This window comes from Hippoglossus stenolepis, chromosome 9, assembly GCF_022539355.2.
Source record: "Hippoglossus stenolepis isolate QCI-W04-F060 chromosome 9, HSTE1.2, whole genome shotgun sequence".
NCBI classification, from domain to species: Eukaryota; Metazoa; Chordata; class Actinopteri; order Pleuronectiformes; family Pleuronectidae; genus Hippoglossus; species Hippoglossus stenolepis.
The window spans coordinates 12,308,564-12,325,147 of NC_061491.1; the positions used below are offsets into that span (position 1 = coordinate 12,308,564).

At 42.7% G+C, this 16,584-nt stretch overlaps 1 protein-coding gene and 1 long non-coding RNA gene across 3 annotated transcripts; one reads left to right on the forward strand and one right to left on the reverse strand.

Moving 5' to 3' along the window:
* Positions 1-563: 563 nt before the first annotated feature.
* Positions 564-1,903, forward strand: LOC118115306. 2 transcript variants are annotated; one of them, XR_004697542.2, is made up of 3 exons: positions 564-1,068; positions 1,155-1,257; positions 1,602-1,903. It is a non-coding gene; the product is annotated as an uncharacterized LOC118115306 (long non-coding RNA). The 2 variants fall into 2 exon arrangements; XR_004697543.2 differs by having other exon boundaries at positions 565-1,038.
* Positions 1,904-7,975: 6,072 nt separating this feature from the next.
* arrdc3a (arrestin domain containing 3a) lies at positions 7,976-16,133 on the reverse strand. The gene is made up of 9 exons (XM_035165614.2): positions 15,978-16,133; positions 15,567-15,872; positions 13,212-13,293; positions 12,965-13,112; positions 12,517-12,619; positions 12,117-12,373; positions 11,442-11,598; positions 11,207-11,349; positions 7,976-11,089 (listed from the first exon to the last, which is right to left on the reverse strand). The coding sequence occupies exons 2-9, from the start codon at positions 15,844-15,846 to the stop codon at positions 11,021-11,023; spliced, it is 1,239 nt and encodes a 412-aa protein (XP_035021505.1). The 5' UTR covers positions 15,847-15,872; positions 15,978-16,133; the 3' UTR covers positions 7,976-11,020.
* Positions 16,134-16,584: the final 451 nt, after the last annotated feature.

The window sequence follows — 16,584 nt, forward strand, 5'->3', positions numbered from 1 at the left end:
CGAGCGGAGGGTGGGGAGGGGGTGACAGGGTTTAGAGGATGATGGGGGAAGAGGCGAGAGATTGGATGTTTGGAAGGCAGAGGGGGTGAAATAACAGTGAGAAGTGACCGGGAGGCTTTGGACACGCTGCCCACCAGACAGCCCGCCCTCCGCAGGCCCCCGCTTGCACCTGTTGTTTTTCAAGAGCGAGACGCACGAAGGAGGGGTGGTGGGCTGAGGAGCGGGCTGTATTCGCTGCCTGTGACTCAGGAGAATCTGAGCAGGCACAGAGAGGGACACTAAGCTGAGCAGGGACTTTGCTAAAAAACCCAGGAGGGGGGTTTGCGGTGGAGTGGACTGGAGTCGGGCTATGCTATGAGTCAGCCATGGCTAAAAAAGGAAACTGAGCAACTTCCACTGGGGACCACCGGGTACCAGTGGGGACCAGTGTGGACCAGCAGTGTAAGATAAAACATGTGGTCTAGCAGCAGTCTTATGTCTGGCTTCTCATCCCCTTGAAGCCAAGCATAAGGTGACCGAGGACTTTGTGGGGAGAGTTGCATAAAACATACATCGAGTTTCACCTTGGATAATCAGGCTTCATTTGGCCACACGCGGTCACATATCATATTTTATACGCCACGAATAGACTGAATAGCAATTATCCACAGTTGAGCACCTAAATCACCTGGGATCTCAGTTTACAAGATGCGATGACATGATGTCGACCATACCCGCTGCATCTGAGCTCTCAGCTACCACTTCTGATTGAATGAATGAGCGAGGGAGATTGTAGGATACTATATTAAGGCACGCACAGCCACTAATGTAGACGTACAATCAATTCACCTCTTAACAAGGTATTAACTGCAACATTTTGTGGGTTCATTTGGCAGCATCTCAGCGTCTGTATTTAGGGCTACAGTGGAATTTCAGCCACAGTCTGTTCTGCAGCCAAATCCTCGGTGAATAGGAGGAGAGGCGGCGTGGCGGAGATATCTCCCATTCCTCCCCTCGAGGTCTCAGAATAGAGCAGAGCAGCCAGCATTGCTCAACCCGGTGAGGAAATACAGTAATCTCAGTTGCGTGGTATGTAACTTCACTTTATGTATATGTGTGGTACATTCCCATCATGGTGACTTTGTTTTTTTTCTCCTTACATCCATGTCATGCAGTGTCCAAAGTCAACGGTAAGGGAAATACCATCTCCTGTTGTTCTGCAGTAGTCGTCGGAGCAGTTTCGGGCCTCTGCAAAACTTTCACACACCTGCTGATGAGGTGAGGATTTAGATGGAAACCTTAGGGAGAGGACAACAATGTGGATGCACGAATTGCTGCGGATGAAAAATGCTGGAAAAGTGAGAGCGAAAGAGAGGGGGAGGGAGAAAGGGCAAGTCTGTCAGAAGTGAACTCTGTGTGACTTTTTCTTTGTGGCCTGGCTCCGACAGGATTTTGAAGTATTGTCCTCAGGTCCGCATGACAAAGCATTCCCTCTACCTCTGCTAGCAAGGACGAATGTTAAAAAGCAACTTGCAGGTTTCAGACACCAGTGAATGAGTGTGTGGGGAAATGATGTTGAAACAAGATTTTATTAAAAATATACACTTATGTTTCCTCCACAGCCTCTGGAGTTGTTTCTATGTGAGAATTTTGCTTCCGCATCTGAAAAGGATAAAACCCAGACGTGACGTTCCTTAACGCATGGGCGTGGCAGCTTCGTCGCTGAACTGTTGTGCATCATGGGCATCTTTTTTTTCACACAGGGAGCGTGTCTGCTACGGAGCTTTTATGTGGGGTTTTGGTATGATCACTGTATTTCCTTGAATAAAAAGTAGCCTTTGTATTCAACTAAATGCCAGGACTCTACGGCATGAAGCCTTGCATCTTCAGGTCCTGCAATGATAACAAAATAAAACTTGTTTAAACAAAAGAATGGATTCAGTCAACTAAAATGTTGATAAAAGTGATTTTAATTTGAAAGAGGTACAGGAGATGTTGCAAATATTCCTGATTGTGACATTGAAACGCTCACGCAGGCAGTGTGGCCGGGGCGTGAAGGAGACCGACAACCCAAAATTAGATAATGTTTTATAGTAACACATATGGATCCCAATGCTAGTTTCAAAAGTGGAGAGGTCACTACATATACAGTACATAGAGACCACAGGTTTGAAGTATAAGTCTGCTACTGTAGACGTCTAACAGACCAGGGACAGTAGAAATAACAGGCGCAGGAGAGAAATTGAGTTGTGGTATGAGGAGAACCAGTGAGGAGCTGAGGAGCACAGCTTATATCATAAACCTACACAACAGTATAGCTATGTAATGTCTCTGCAGCCTGAGTAACAAGAGATCAAACTGACGTCACTTTGCACTGAGCTTGTTTTGACTCTGTGGGCTCAGTTACGATGGACACAAAAGAGTTGGATTAACTCCAATCTCAAAGGTGACTTTGGAGATTAATCTGCCCTATTTTAATACAAACTATTTCTCTCTATATACAATTAAAATGACACCAAATATCATCTCCTGCACCTTCGACCTGAACCCTACATGTTACTGTTACTATTTTGGCCGGATCTACAGTGGGAGCAAAAAGAGGTGTGAGCTGTGCAGGACTTTTCCCAGCGGTAGTAACTGCAGGGTCTTGAACTTGCGGTGTGTAAGAGTTGCATGCATTCCATTTGAGGGGACTGGAGTACAGTGTGTGAGGGATGGTCGGAGGTGGTATGCTGACCATGCTGGGGACTTTGGTATGAGAGGAATGGAAGTTCTGGCATGGGAACATAGCAGAGTGTCACTGTGACGATCAGGTTCCTGTCCATACAAAACATGGTGGTCCACAACTGCCTACGCAGCTCCACAGAGGATATTTAAAAGGACTTTCAATTAGCACTATCATCATCAATTATACTCAGTCCCTGTGCCAATGCTAGCAACTGCCAACTGCCTCTCTTTCTTAAATCTAAAAAAAACAATAAAAAGTTTGTCTAGTTAACAGAAATATTGACACATCAGCGAGGTGATGACAGACTCTTGTGGCTGAGATTAGACGAGGAATTTGACATCTGTCTTTCACTGTGGGACTAATTTAAAGTCAAGCAGGCTAAAAACTGACAAGTGACATATACTGTTCTGCAGCTGCTGTTGATATGCATGCACACACATTAACATTCACTTAAAATGTTGTTGCAGTAAACAACACATGTGCATATGTGTTGGTAATGTGAGAAGATGCCGGGACAAAAGGTCTGCATGAGGTTGTGCTCAGGACACCACAGGGGAAAACATTGTGTTTTCTCCAGTGGTTAATTTTGATCATTTTGGTCTATTTTGATTTAATTCTTTCAGACTTATTAGAAGAAAATACACATTCAGGTGTACTTTGTCTATTGGCATTTGTAGATTTTAATTCTAATACATATCTTTGAAGGTCGTTTCCTTGAAATGAGTTTTTCTCGTACACTGAGCACGAAATCTCTCACATGCCCCAAACTCCTCTTGTATTCATATCTATAGTCCAAGGGTTGTTACACAGGGGTTTGTTCATTTAAGTAAAATTGTATCTCGAAAAACATGGAGACAATTCTTTTTTATGGCTGATATTATTTTTGATTAATGATGTGATTAAAAAAAAGGAGTAAATTCCATCAGTGAAATCTTCAGTCTCTAATATGAAAAATAAATTGAAAAAAGATATCGCCTCATTTGCGTATTATATCAATATTTAGAAATCTTATGATACAAATCATAACAACTTAATGTACGTAATCCATTCGGTAAGTTATATTTTCAACCCCATCGACCTGCAGAGTCTTTTCTACATTTATGTATCCTCTGTATAAAACCGGCAGAGGTCAACCTTTGTGTGGTGGTAAGTTATTCTGTCTTTCAACGGTCCAATGTGGTACGTTCAGCCGAGGAAAACAACTTGTCCCTGACAAGGTCAAAACAACAGTGACGAAAAAGCTGCAGCCTCTGCTGTCAGCCTCCTCAAGCAGGAGGGTTTCAAACTGGAATGAACCAGCTTCCAAGGAAGATCATGCAGAAAAGTCCTTGGGAGAAAAAGGACATTGCTGCCCACTCCACCTCTATCAGCAGCTCTATCTCTGTCTGTTCTTCGGGTTAAGAAGAAACAGAGTAAGCCTGTGCTAGGGACAGATGGAGAGCGGCTGCAGAGCTGCTGCTGTGACTGTGAGTCAGTGAGGATGATAAAATAGTTATTGAGTAGTGGCCCAGTGTGTTCTCTGATGCACCTTCCTACAGGATGTATTAACCGAATAACATGCCAACAAATCCCTCTCCACAAAAAAGATCTGTTTGACAATAACAGACTGATTTCACATTCAGCCGTAGAAGGGAGAAAGTCCCTCTGTCTGAGTTGAAGAGGGACAAACAGGATTTTGTGATATCTCAACTACTGGCTGCTTGTTGTGATCCAACATACAACTAACACAATGATGTAGACATGTTGTACTGATGAAGCTCAAACAGACTGAGTAGGAGACTTTTCGTGCGAAGCATTAAAACTTTTTAAAAAGCAAAAACTAATATTTTAATATTCACACAAAATCATTTATCATATAGGCTGAGTTTGGCTCAAATAAAATACATTGAGTTTAGTAAGTGAGGGATGTTGCAGATTGGTTTGTGTGGGTGAGACGATGAACTTGAAAAGACTGTGAGGAGGGAAGGAGGAGCACAGAAAGACAATGACGAGGTTATGAGGATAGGGCGTAGAGTGCAGTCGGGTTTATTTGGCGGGAGGATAGAATGTGGTTTGTGACAAACTGGTTAAATCCTTTTGGAAAAGTTGCACAGCCTGGTCGCCTGGGTTTGCCAATAAATGTGGTTTAAAATATTACAACAGCTTTCGAAACAAACAAGAAAACCTGAATACAAAGATTGGATTTGATCCTTGTAGAAATTAAAACATGTGCCTCAGAAGTGCTGGGAAGAGGACAAGAGGTGATTATTGTTTAACCATCAGTCCTTGAGCTGCGTCTTCTACAGGTCTAACAGTATGACCTGTGCAACATGTTTTATGGGAATGAATATGTGTGATATAAGTCGTGTAAGATGACATGAGCGTGACGATTTTACTCATCTGACTTAAAATAGAACATAGCAGTCATAAAAAGGTTTTTGTCAGATACATTTATTAAATCTCAGAGTCATCTATAATCCCTGTCTGCAGATCAGTTCCTGCGTTTGTCAGATGTGTGGTAATATTGGTTATTCCATTGTTTCGAGGAATGTGTGGGCTGGAAAAGATGCTTAGCTCCGTGCCTCAGTGTGTGTGTGTGTGTGTGCGCGTGTGTGTGCTGCTATTATGTCACAGTGATGATGTGGCAGGTGTACAGGGGGCCCTCTGTCCCAAATCTCCCCCCATCCATGCTGAACCGCACTGCCGAGAACCTCTGGATCACAGCGGCTTCAGGGCAGTGGGATTAGCTGGTGAGAGGAAACAGCTGAGGCCTGTCCAGTGTCAGCACTTGCTAATCAACGCTCCCGCTGCACACGCACGCCGCCCCCCAATCTATGCTCTCCCCTCAACAATCCCCTTCTCCTTTTTTTTTTTTTCAATCCACAGGGTCAGACACCCACAAAGGCCTGGGCCCACAAAAGTCAAAGGGGCCCAAAGGGGAGGAGGGGAGGGGACAAAAGCAAACTGAAGTGCTTGGTCAAAGCTGACGGGGGGCGGGGGGGCTGCTGAGTCATCACTGATGCTGCTCCAAACTGATCATTTGCACACAAAAAAAAGTCCCCCGATGAGAAGTTGATGACTTTTCATTCGTCAGTTTGGAGTCAGAAGCAGTTTTCCTCTTTCCCGTACCTTTACCACGTGTTTATGCATCACAGGACGTTTGGAAATCAAATCACTGCCAGCCTCAGTTACGCAACTGTGACGACTTTTCGTGCTTATCGTAGATCATTCTGTGCGTTGCCTTGCAGCTTGACCTATACGAGACACACAGCACACAGTATATGCATTCACAACTGGCATGATTGAATTTGCTGAGCTCATTTGCACATGCATGCCTGTAGTTTGTGTCAAAATCAATTAGTGGGCTGACGTAAAACTCAGGTCGATACACTACGAGTGGCTGCTCGCGAAACAGACTGCTGACTGTCATCGAGGGGTCATGTGTAAACAAACCAGAAAGAGAGCATCACTATTTAAAGATGGGATAGTGCAACTTGTGCAGGTTAAATATTCACTGCAGCGTGAAGCAAATCAAGGATTTTAGAAACACGCCTGGTTGGTCACATGGACATTAACAGAGTTAATAATGTAACCCATTGGATAACAAGAAGTGCAAAACTTTGAGTTCCCCAAATCAAAATGTTTCTCTTCTCAGTAAAACATTTAATTTCTACATTGTGAGCTGAGGCCGTGCCATTTGCTGATGAGCGCATGTGGTGAGAATGGTTGAAAACAAAATTCTAACTAAAGCACAAAAGCTTTACCCAATTTAAACCCATCTGACAAAACTTTGCTCAAATTTTTCAGACTCGGATTTGTAGTATTTTGCTGATCCCAGCAACTTTATGTTTGGTTTGCACAAACAGTGCAGAGGACATATTCTTGTGTTGCAGTGGTGCCAGATGTTTGAAGGACTGCTCCGGATTGACTCAACACTGTTCAATTTACTTTCACCTCAAAGTGAAGCATTAATCTAAGAAACACAGATGTCAGATGTGCTTTTCATTGGTTGCAGAAGTGATAAATAAAACGTGTGCTTTGTTTTGCTGTATGTTGACCTGTAGCTGTGGGTTGTCAGGCTTGTAGCCATCAACTCACATCAGGTTCATTGTGAGTCACCTAGAGAAGGGTGCTCTGAATGATTGTTTTCAAAGAAGATCTTATGCATTTCTATTTTTTTTACGGAACTCTGAACTGATTTTTTTCAGTCGTGCATGTGTTAACCATGCATGCAGCCCATTGCTTCACTCCTGCTCGTTTTTCTACATTTTCTGACTTTTTTGTATGCTTTTTGGGCATTTCTTAACTTCTGTGAAGCCGTATCCTCTTTAAACATGCTGGTTGAGATAGTTCTGTTCCCTGTTATCATACTGGAAACACTAAGTCTCTTTATTAACACAGTTACTCACTGGGGAAGTTTTTCTGATTCTGATTCATCACACACATGTAGATTTCAACAGCTAACTTGCCACCACTTCTGTTTTCTATCAAAGACGCAGCAATGTGAGGAACATGATCAATAACCCATCAAGAGCTTTAACAGTATTCTCCATCAACACTAACAAATAACCATAAGCTGAGAAGAGTGTGGGTTGAATATTCAGTCTGACTCACTCAGGCCTGAAGCAGTCACATACTTCACTTGGTTCTTACAGAGGAAACTGAAACTTTTTCTGGTTTCGTCTCTCCTGTTCTGACCTGAGGAATCCTCACAGTTAAGCCCTGTGGTCAGTGACAGACAGTGTGGACTTGTTCACACAGAACGAATGGAGGAATAAATTCGGTGTATCCTTGTGCCTTGTTCGTCCAATAACACATTTCTGTTTCGAGAAATTTACATCTCTGAGATGAAAATCTGACACAGACTCTAAAAACAGAGTCTTGCTTTAAAATAATTTTAAGTGATTTTTCTTCATGATGAAAGTAAGACATCCTTTTATGCCTTTGGTCTTCACTAACGAGCACAAACCTACCAGCAGGGCCTCGTGCTGTCTTTCAACCACCTCTAGAGGCGCTGTTGTACATGTTTTCAGACAATCCCTGTCCAGCAGAGAGGCAACTGGTGTTTCTAATCTGAAGAAAGTATAGCCAAAATAAAATAGGTTTCTAGGGTAAATCAATAGATAACTATGAATAATTTGTTTATCCCCTGCTTGATTTTCAGTTGAAGATATGTTTTGTTGTGATTCTGTCAAAAATCAACCAACTGTATATGATGTACATCTTCACAAATTCTATTTCACATGTGTATTTGTATAATTGTGTTGTACATACGTTCAGAGTCCATTGTAATTTTGAACAAAATGTTTATTCAAATCAAAAGGAAGAACTAGACAAAAGGTAAAATCATTCAGAACATAGCATATTCATAGAATATCTATACAACGTCATGATTAACAGACAAAAAAAAAAGACAAAAACAAACAAACAAATGGAGAATGAAGAAAAATTCAGTGAGTAATATTGCACTTTGTTTCTAAAATGTTTCAGATCCCGTCTCGTGGGTTCTTTAAAACTCTGAACATTTCAGTTCCTGGCTTCAAACAGACCAGGAGTTTAGCTTAGTTTTGACACTGGACTACTCTGAGGCCCAAGCAAATGGACTATGGAATCGACCAACCTGAAACAACCGTGTGAGCTTATTCATCACAGCGTAGCTTGATTCACTTTTCCCTAAGATAAGATGCAAAAAACAAAGAGCTGCAAACAAACAGAACAGGATAGAACATGAGTGGAAGAAGCAGGTTGTCTGCTGTCCCATGTTACCAAAATGTTTTTCAGAGTTGGGGGCGCTGGTCAACAGCTGCCACCCCTGGGGCCTGGGGGGGGGGGGGTCAGAGGTCAGGGATACTAACCCAACAAGGTTGCTTGTTAAACTAGAAAGCAAACTATATCAATGCCCAGAAATACATGAAAAAAATATAAAGTCAACCCTCATCAGCCTCAGGAAATGAAACACAATCGAGAAACCTGTCCAGGATGTCTTTTTCTTTTTTTTCTTTTTTTTTTTTAAACACTTGCTTCTAAAAGGACTTTTTTTTTTTAAAACCTCTTCCCTTTTTGTCCTTTTGGAAAATAAAAACACGAAAAAGGTGTAAAACATACAGGTGTTCACAAACATAATAAAAAAAAAGAAAAAAGGAGAACAAGAGTTAACGTAGACACTGAAAGATGAAGAATCATGATCAGGTTTTTTTTGTCTGAGTCAAGGCCACTAAGATAAGATCACTTTAATAATCTGCAGTGCGTTGATTACTGTCGGAAGCTGTATATTTAGTTGCCAGCTGGATCTCGATAAGAGCATGCACACACACACGCACACGCACACACACACACACACACCATGTACAAACTTGTGTCAGCTATGTTTTAATGTAAACTTAAAAAAAAAAAGGTTATTGATCTTTAAAGAAAAATTAAGTAATGCATTTACATCCTACATGTGTTTTTTTTTCTCCAGACCTTCACCATTGAATGCAGTTTTTTTTTCTTATCAAAAAAAGTGCTGCTTTTCTTTTATTTCCCGACTTTGTCAAACCTCTGTTGCAGCCGGACTTTCTTGTGTTGAAAGAGTTAGAAAACCAATGTATTACTCATGTCAACCTACTACTACTTGTTCTGACCAGACTGCACAGAGGTTTAACAGCGTCCCCAGCTTTTCACGCGCACTGGGTTTGTTTCTAAAATGCAGAAGCAATGTCATTTCCTCTACTTATTTTACTTCTTCCTTTCTTTTTTCTTGTTTTTTTTAAACATAGCATTCTGGCTTCACTGGTCTGGTAAAAATCTAACTGGTGGTTGGATGAACTGGGCAAGTGCAGCAGGACAAAAAGGGAATGTGATTCATCTCAGAAAGCTGCCTTGCTTCTCTACAGGTCTATTCTCTCGTTTTGGTAGTTTACAAAAAAAAAAAATAATAACTCATTATTTTTTAACAGTGCAATTTTAAACGTTTTTTTCTCTCTTTTTTTCAACAACCGTTTGGCAAGTGAGAAGACCACCTGAGACAGTGCTTTTTGGGCAGTTTATGCAAACCTGGTTTACCCTGAGATTAGGAGTAGAGGGGCTGCAGGCAATCAGGGCGAGGCAGGTCCCTCGACCTTCTGTTATGCACGCATACAATCAACTTTTCTCCTGGGCTAACATTTTAGTGGCAAACGCAGGTCTGCAACCCTCCTAGTCCAAAACCAGAGCAACCACAACACAAAAAAGGCTAAAAAAAAAACAAACTATTCTATGATTTGAGCTAAATACAAGAAGAGAATAACAGAGCTAAACTAAAGAAAAACAAGGGAAGCCACACCGAGATCCAAGCTGTAGAGGCAACGTCTTATAAAGAGCTTCCAGATGAAAATCATTATGCTGCAGCTGTTGTAAAAGTCCAGTCTAGTTGTTTTAAGTCACTGAGGAAATGTCGTAAGGAGAGAAAGAAAACATTCTTAAACAGCTTAAAACAAATTCAGTGCATTGTTCTTGACCTTTTCAGTCTTTTTCATTAAGTTTCTTTTTCCAAAAAATAAAATCCTGTTCTCAGCGTTGCTCAAAGTTAAGCAGAAGAAAGTCTTAAAACGTTTTTAGTCTGGCGCATAACAAGGCTGAAACCAAACTATTAGTGATTTTTTTTTTTCAATTCTCATCATTAAACGAAGCCACACAACTCAAGTAAAGAATAAAATGTGCAAAACAAAATCCCAAAATGAGGCAAGGGGACCTTAGTCTTTGCTCTGGTGATGACTGCTGCCGCTGAAAACTTTCATTCATACAGACTGGTGGTGGTTAGAACGTCGTTGTTGTTGTTGTTGTTGTTGTTGTTGTTGTTATTTGTCTCTCTTCATCCCATTTTCTGTGATTCAGCTGAAGTCTGGACATGATCAGTCCTGCCCTTTGTGTTGAGGAGCCATGTCCATATGTGCCATGAGTGCAGAAGAATCAAGGGTGAAAGAGAAGCTTGGCAGGCTGAGCCTTGGGTCGGGATTCTTCCTTCCCATCGTCAATGCTATCGCCAGGGCTCTCGCTGCTAGTGGGGATCATTATTTTTTTCATCTGTACACATCCCACCCTCAGCAGCATGACACAGGAAGGAAGCGACACCCCAAACTTGTAACTCCTGTTTCTTCCACTGAGGGTAGGCAGAAACAGATGTGTCCAACCCAACTCAACTGTGGGTATTTGTCCAAGATTTCGTCAGTTGGTTGGTTGGATACTTTGTTTTTCTCCTGATGTTAACAGCGTAGGGTTAACATCGTCGTTGGAGAGAAATAAACAAAGCCAAGCCTAGAAAACAGGTTTCTGTGAGTTCCTGAAAATCGGTCAGGAGAATTTCAGGAACACCCTTCAGCGTGATGGACAAGCGTCGAGCCTGCGCTCCTCCGTGCGGCTGACGTGATCTGGGTTTGGATCGATCTGGAGGGGAGAAGGGAACAGAATATGATGCTTTATGTAAACAAATAACTGATCCAAGTCAGTCTGTAACAGAAAAATGAATACATAAAGTTTTGCTTTATGGTATTTGGCGTTTACCTCAGAGTACAGAGGAGGAGGTTGGAAGCGGAACTCGTGGATATAGGCGAAGAGAGGTCCATCCAGCTCCTCACGGGCTGCTGGGACGTCTAGACTGCTCTGCCTCTGCTCTTCAGTCACAATTTCTGCATAGCTAGGAGGAGCTGCAGTGGGGAAGAGCAAAGTTGTGTGTCAGTGGAAATCATATTTAAAATAGAAATTGATATTTGATTCAGCACCGTGGGATGTAACCTACCTTCTGGTCTCTCGGGCAGGCCCATGCCCAGCCAGCTCATGCTGCACTGGCTGCTCACACTGGAAGTGCGGGAACCGAAGGAGTGGAGAGGGATGGTTCCGATGACCAGGGGCAGGTTCAGGGACAGGTTGATCGCTCCGGGTATGTCCACATATACCTGAGCGAGAACATGACGACACCAGGTTAGAACACGCTTTGGGGTTGAACATTCACCATGAAATTAACCCTATACCACACTAGCCTGGGCTTAATGGGTTGTGCAGCATTTCAACAAGATGTGGGTCAATGTCTTAAGGTCGGTTGCTTATGCAAGGTAGAGAGCTTGCCTGGCGCCTGTCTGTTCTCGAGGTAAGGAGGTCATAAGCGCCTTCAAGGCAGGTGTTACCACAGATATTCTGGGCTAATGCTCTTAGCAGCATGTGGTGATAACACCTGGTGCAATCCAAGGCCCAGGTTGGCCGTTGCTAGCTGAGTCAGCCTGGTTGTTTAGCAGAAGAGATACTGGCTTACCAGGAAGTATTGATTAAGTACAATAATGGCGCTGAGTAATGGAGATAACAAAAAAAACCAATTCAAGTATCTAGGCCAGTAATCTCTTGATCAAGGTGAGAGGACAGCAAACAACAAACAAAAAGAAAGGACAATTGAACCTAATCACAATAGAGCTGTGCTCACCATGAGCGAGTACTCCACTCTGATGATGCTGCAGTCCAGGATGGAGGGCGACACAGGTGGGATCTTCAGCATCTTGCCGCTCCAGGTCTCTGTTTTGCCCGAGGACAAAGACTCTCCCCGCAGGTTGGCCACCAGCTGCTTGACCTCCTTCATCTTCCCTTTGGCATAGAAGGTCTGGGTCTGGTAGATGGCTGCCTTTGGCACCACCATGCGGGACGAACAGTTCTCGATCTCGGCAAAGATCTGGATCGACTCTCCTACGGGAGGCGCATAGGAGAGGTTCAGCTTTATCTAGTGTGTATTTACAAATCAATGAATGAAGTGTAATGCTTTCATTCACTCATCTGGTCAATAGATGATTAACAATCAGTTGCATTAATGATCAATGACTTATTCTCACCTGGGGTGTATCCCTTCCTTTCAATTTTGGCACTTAGGGAAATAGGACCTGAGGTGCAGAACCAGCAGCAAAGCGTCTTGTCTTTTGTGCCGGCCTGTGGTGACTGAAAGAGAAAAAAATTGAATAATTATTACATGTAGAATTTTCTTTTGTCTTACCAACAAACACCACAGGAAAAAAAGTATATATAAAATGATAATTTATATGATATTAGAGACTATATTTTGCTTTTGATTGATTAATCAGTCAAGACTCTTCCACTTTAAGACTCAGTCAAGATTCCTCTTTCCAGCACTCGCACTGCTGACATGTTCTTTCCAATGATTCCCCATAATTAGGAAATTCATTCAGATTAAGTCGCACTAAAGTCATATTCTCTTCGTACAACGATGCCTCCACCAGCTGAAAGGCAAATTTAAAACCAAGCATATGCTTCCGAAGGGCTTACCAGCAATAGTGGAGTGTTGATGTCAATGTGCTCAAAGACCGTAAATTCCTTCTTGGTCTTCATGGGCAGGAGCCACGGTCTGTGAAGTTCTGCCTTTACCCAGTAGCGCACGCTGCCGTGCTTCCCTTCGAAAGAGGTAGCCAGAGGTCTGCAGGAAAACAAAGGAAGGCGGAAAAAGCAGAGTTAAGTATCGAAAGCTTATTGTTGTGAATTTTCAGAATAATGTGTAATATAAAGAGACCCTTACGTCTGTGGAAGCTCGAGGCTGAATGCATACTCATGTCTTCCTGAAGGGATAGTGGTGAGCCCTTCCTCCGAGTTGTCATCGTCTGAAAAACAAGGAGGACAATATTCCAAACACATGTATACCATACCTGTGTAAAATGCTCTACGAAGGCATCTGAAAGTCATACCAAAGGAAAAAAAAAAAAAAAAAAACACAGGGTGGGGGAGAAGAAAAGAGAATAAACGGATTTTACTACAGTATATCTGTCTGTGGAAAAACCAAGGCAACCGATATTTAGAGCAAACCAAAGAGGCTGAATGTGTGGGAAAGACGGTGCTTTTGTGCCAACAAAGACGGCCACTGTGGTACGTTATGAGGAATCTGTAAACCAGGATAGAGGGAAATCTAGGCTAAATGATCAAATCCAAATCTGTCTCATCAACAACTTCTTTTCTATTTGCAATCGAACAAGATGCTCTCCTGTCTTCCAAAGAGGACACTGTTGCACAGTGAAGCTGCTCGTAAAAAAAATAATTTGTTTAGTTTTTTAAAATTCTAACATGATGATGAGTGCAGTGTGAAGAGCAGGGGCCGGGTGTGTGCTCCTGCCAGCTCAGCACTCCTCCCTCCCCCGAGCAGCAGCAGTGTGGTAAACAAGTGCGGAGCTGTCAGTCAAGCTGCAGACTCCAGCAGGAGGAGACCGGCCTGAACCGGTGCGAGCAGCTTCCCACAGCCTCTCTGCTCTCATTACGCATTCACTGTGCGCCGCCGCAGTCACTACTATGAGCCGGCTGCTGCTGCTGCTGCTGGCGCTGCATCCACTCAACACTACACTGCACGCACACGTTTCAACATGAGGAACTACTATTTATGATATGATTCATATTCTAATTGTTGAATGTCATATCAAGTGTTGCTAATGGAAAAATAATAAAGCCTCCTTTTCCCTCCTCCTCAACAATTTTGATGTCCCTAAAAATCTGCACTTTTATGAAATAACAAGAAAGATCTGTGTCGATATTTCTTGTTTCCTACTGGTTCCACTTGTGCCTCTTAGGAGCTTTGCAAACTCTTGTAAATGTGTGTATATGTGCACCTATATATCCACTTTTCATAATATCCCCTATATTTGTTCTAGTTAAAATGTTTTCCTTGCACAGTATGTATATTTATGTCCTAAACTGGTTCTTGTGTGTATGATAAAAAACATGTTTCAATAGAAAAAAAAAATACATCACCAATGTAAACCTAATCCGGCTGATAATGAAGGCAAACTGCTGATCTTTAACAAAACCAGTTCCAGTTTCCCTGCTGCTCATATTTCAAGCAACTGAATACCACACACTATTGGTCCAATCATTCTGTGATAAGTGTAAATGGGTTATATGTGGATGAAAACACAATGAGCTAACTATTTAAAAAAAGATTTGCATATGCAAGCACAGCTGCTTACATGATGCGATTTTTAGAGTGAAAATGTTGTGGTTAAAATGACAGTTTATATTTAATGTGAGATTAACTCTTATAGAGTTTTAAGTGCATTAATTGCAGGCATCGACTTGTAACATTTTGCAGGTTCTTACTGCATAAAAAAGTTGAGAAAATATCATTTTAAACCAAATTATTACCATCATAACGATATTACTTTATATGAAAAAACTAAAACAATACAAAGATTATTTAATTTGGAGTGGATATACTAGTAGTATCTTTAAAGTGTAGTATTAAGCTTTTGTAATTAGTTTTTTTTTTATCCCAAAGTTGCTGAATTTTCTGCCTCTCTCCGCATGAGAGTGATGTCATTCGGCCACACATGAGCACCTCAGCCAATGACAAGCGGCCAGGGGCGGGGTCTGCGCGTTACTACCGCCCCCTCCCTGGTCCAGTTTTCTGAACAGGATTGAACCGCTTTGAACAATGGGTGGAAACTTCACAAAGCTACAAAGAAACGCTCAATATGACGCGGTTCTGCGGCGAATTTTTGCAACAAAGCCGCATATATGTCACCGTAAGGTATCGGTCCTTCGCTCGGTGGGTCGAGAAATGACGGAAATGGTCGTTTTCCACTTGAAAAACAGTGAAAAACAAGTGGGAGCACGGCTGCTGTCATTCATTCTGACACCTGGACACAAACCAGTGACGATGGAGAAGTATCCAGCAAATGTCTCCAAGTAGGAATATTTCAGCACCAGCACCAATTGCCCTTCGATGTCCCTAGCCTTAAACCCGAATTAAATCGTTGATATTTAACAAATTCAGGGCAACAGCATCCTCCAGTGAACCTGATCTCCATCCAGCACAAAGAGCATCTCCCAGTCACTTCCCACAAAACAGGTTCAAACATTGAATCAAATGGGGGAAAAAACACTGTCTTACCTCTCTCGTGCCCAATCAAGATGTCTTTGTGATTCAGGTACTCCACTTCTTCTGTGTAATTTTGCGTGTAGGCAGTGTTGGAGCCGGCGTTCCTCGACTCGGTCCAGCGAACTTTTGCAAATCCCTTCGCGTGGATCTTGAGGGACTTCACGCGGATCTCCCCGGTGACCTCGATGACCACCCTCCCTGAGACGCAGTCCCCGCTGGAGAACACGGGGACGTTGCTGTCATTGAGACAGTCGTAGCTCACTGTGAAGCTCTTCACCTTTCCTAGCACCATGGTCGGAGGCAGAAGAGAGGGACCGACTGCGGAAGTTTCAAAATAAAAAAAGAAAGAGAGGAGTCTATGAAAAACAACTCATAAGTAAAAAAGATGGGCGCAGTGTCTCTTCTTAGTCGAAAGACACTGACCAGTAGCTCTGCCCCTGCAGGACGCAGCAGGCGCGATCAGTGGCGTCTGTGCGGGCAGTTCATTGAGATGTGTGAAGGCTGAATAACAGCAACGGATGCTGTCATCGTCCGCCTCTCCTGCTCGACGGTCTCCAGTCAAAGACAAGGAAACCCCCGTAGCTCAGCTCACTTTAAGCGACGGGCTCTGTGAAAAACAACCTTGGGCGCATGCGCAGGCCTTCACTGCCCCCTCCTTCCGCCTTCTGGACGAGGCAGAGCAGATGAGTGGCTCACAGCCTGATGACAAGTTCGGTCAAACAGCTGCACAAAGAAATGTTCCCCATGTTTGTTTTTTTTTTAATATATAGGTGACTCTCTACAGGTAATCTGTTATATTTAAAATACACGAATGCTCCCACCCAGCAGGGATCCACTTATTCCCACTCTTCATTCAGCCATTCTGAGGAATATGTTGGGTGACTGCACTGGAAACAAATGAGAAAACACATCCCTACTCCCTGTCTTACAAAAAGGAACAGCCGTTCATATGAATGCACCATTGCATGATGTTCTTATACAAGTCCCAGCTTCATTTCTAGACTCATTAATCTGTGGTATAATCCACACA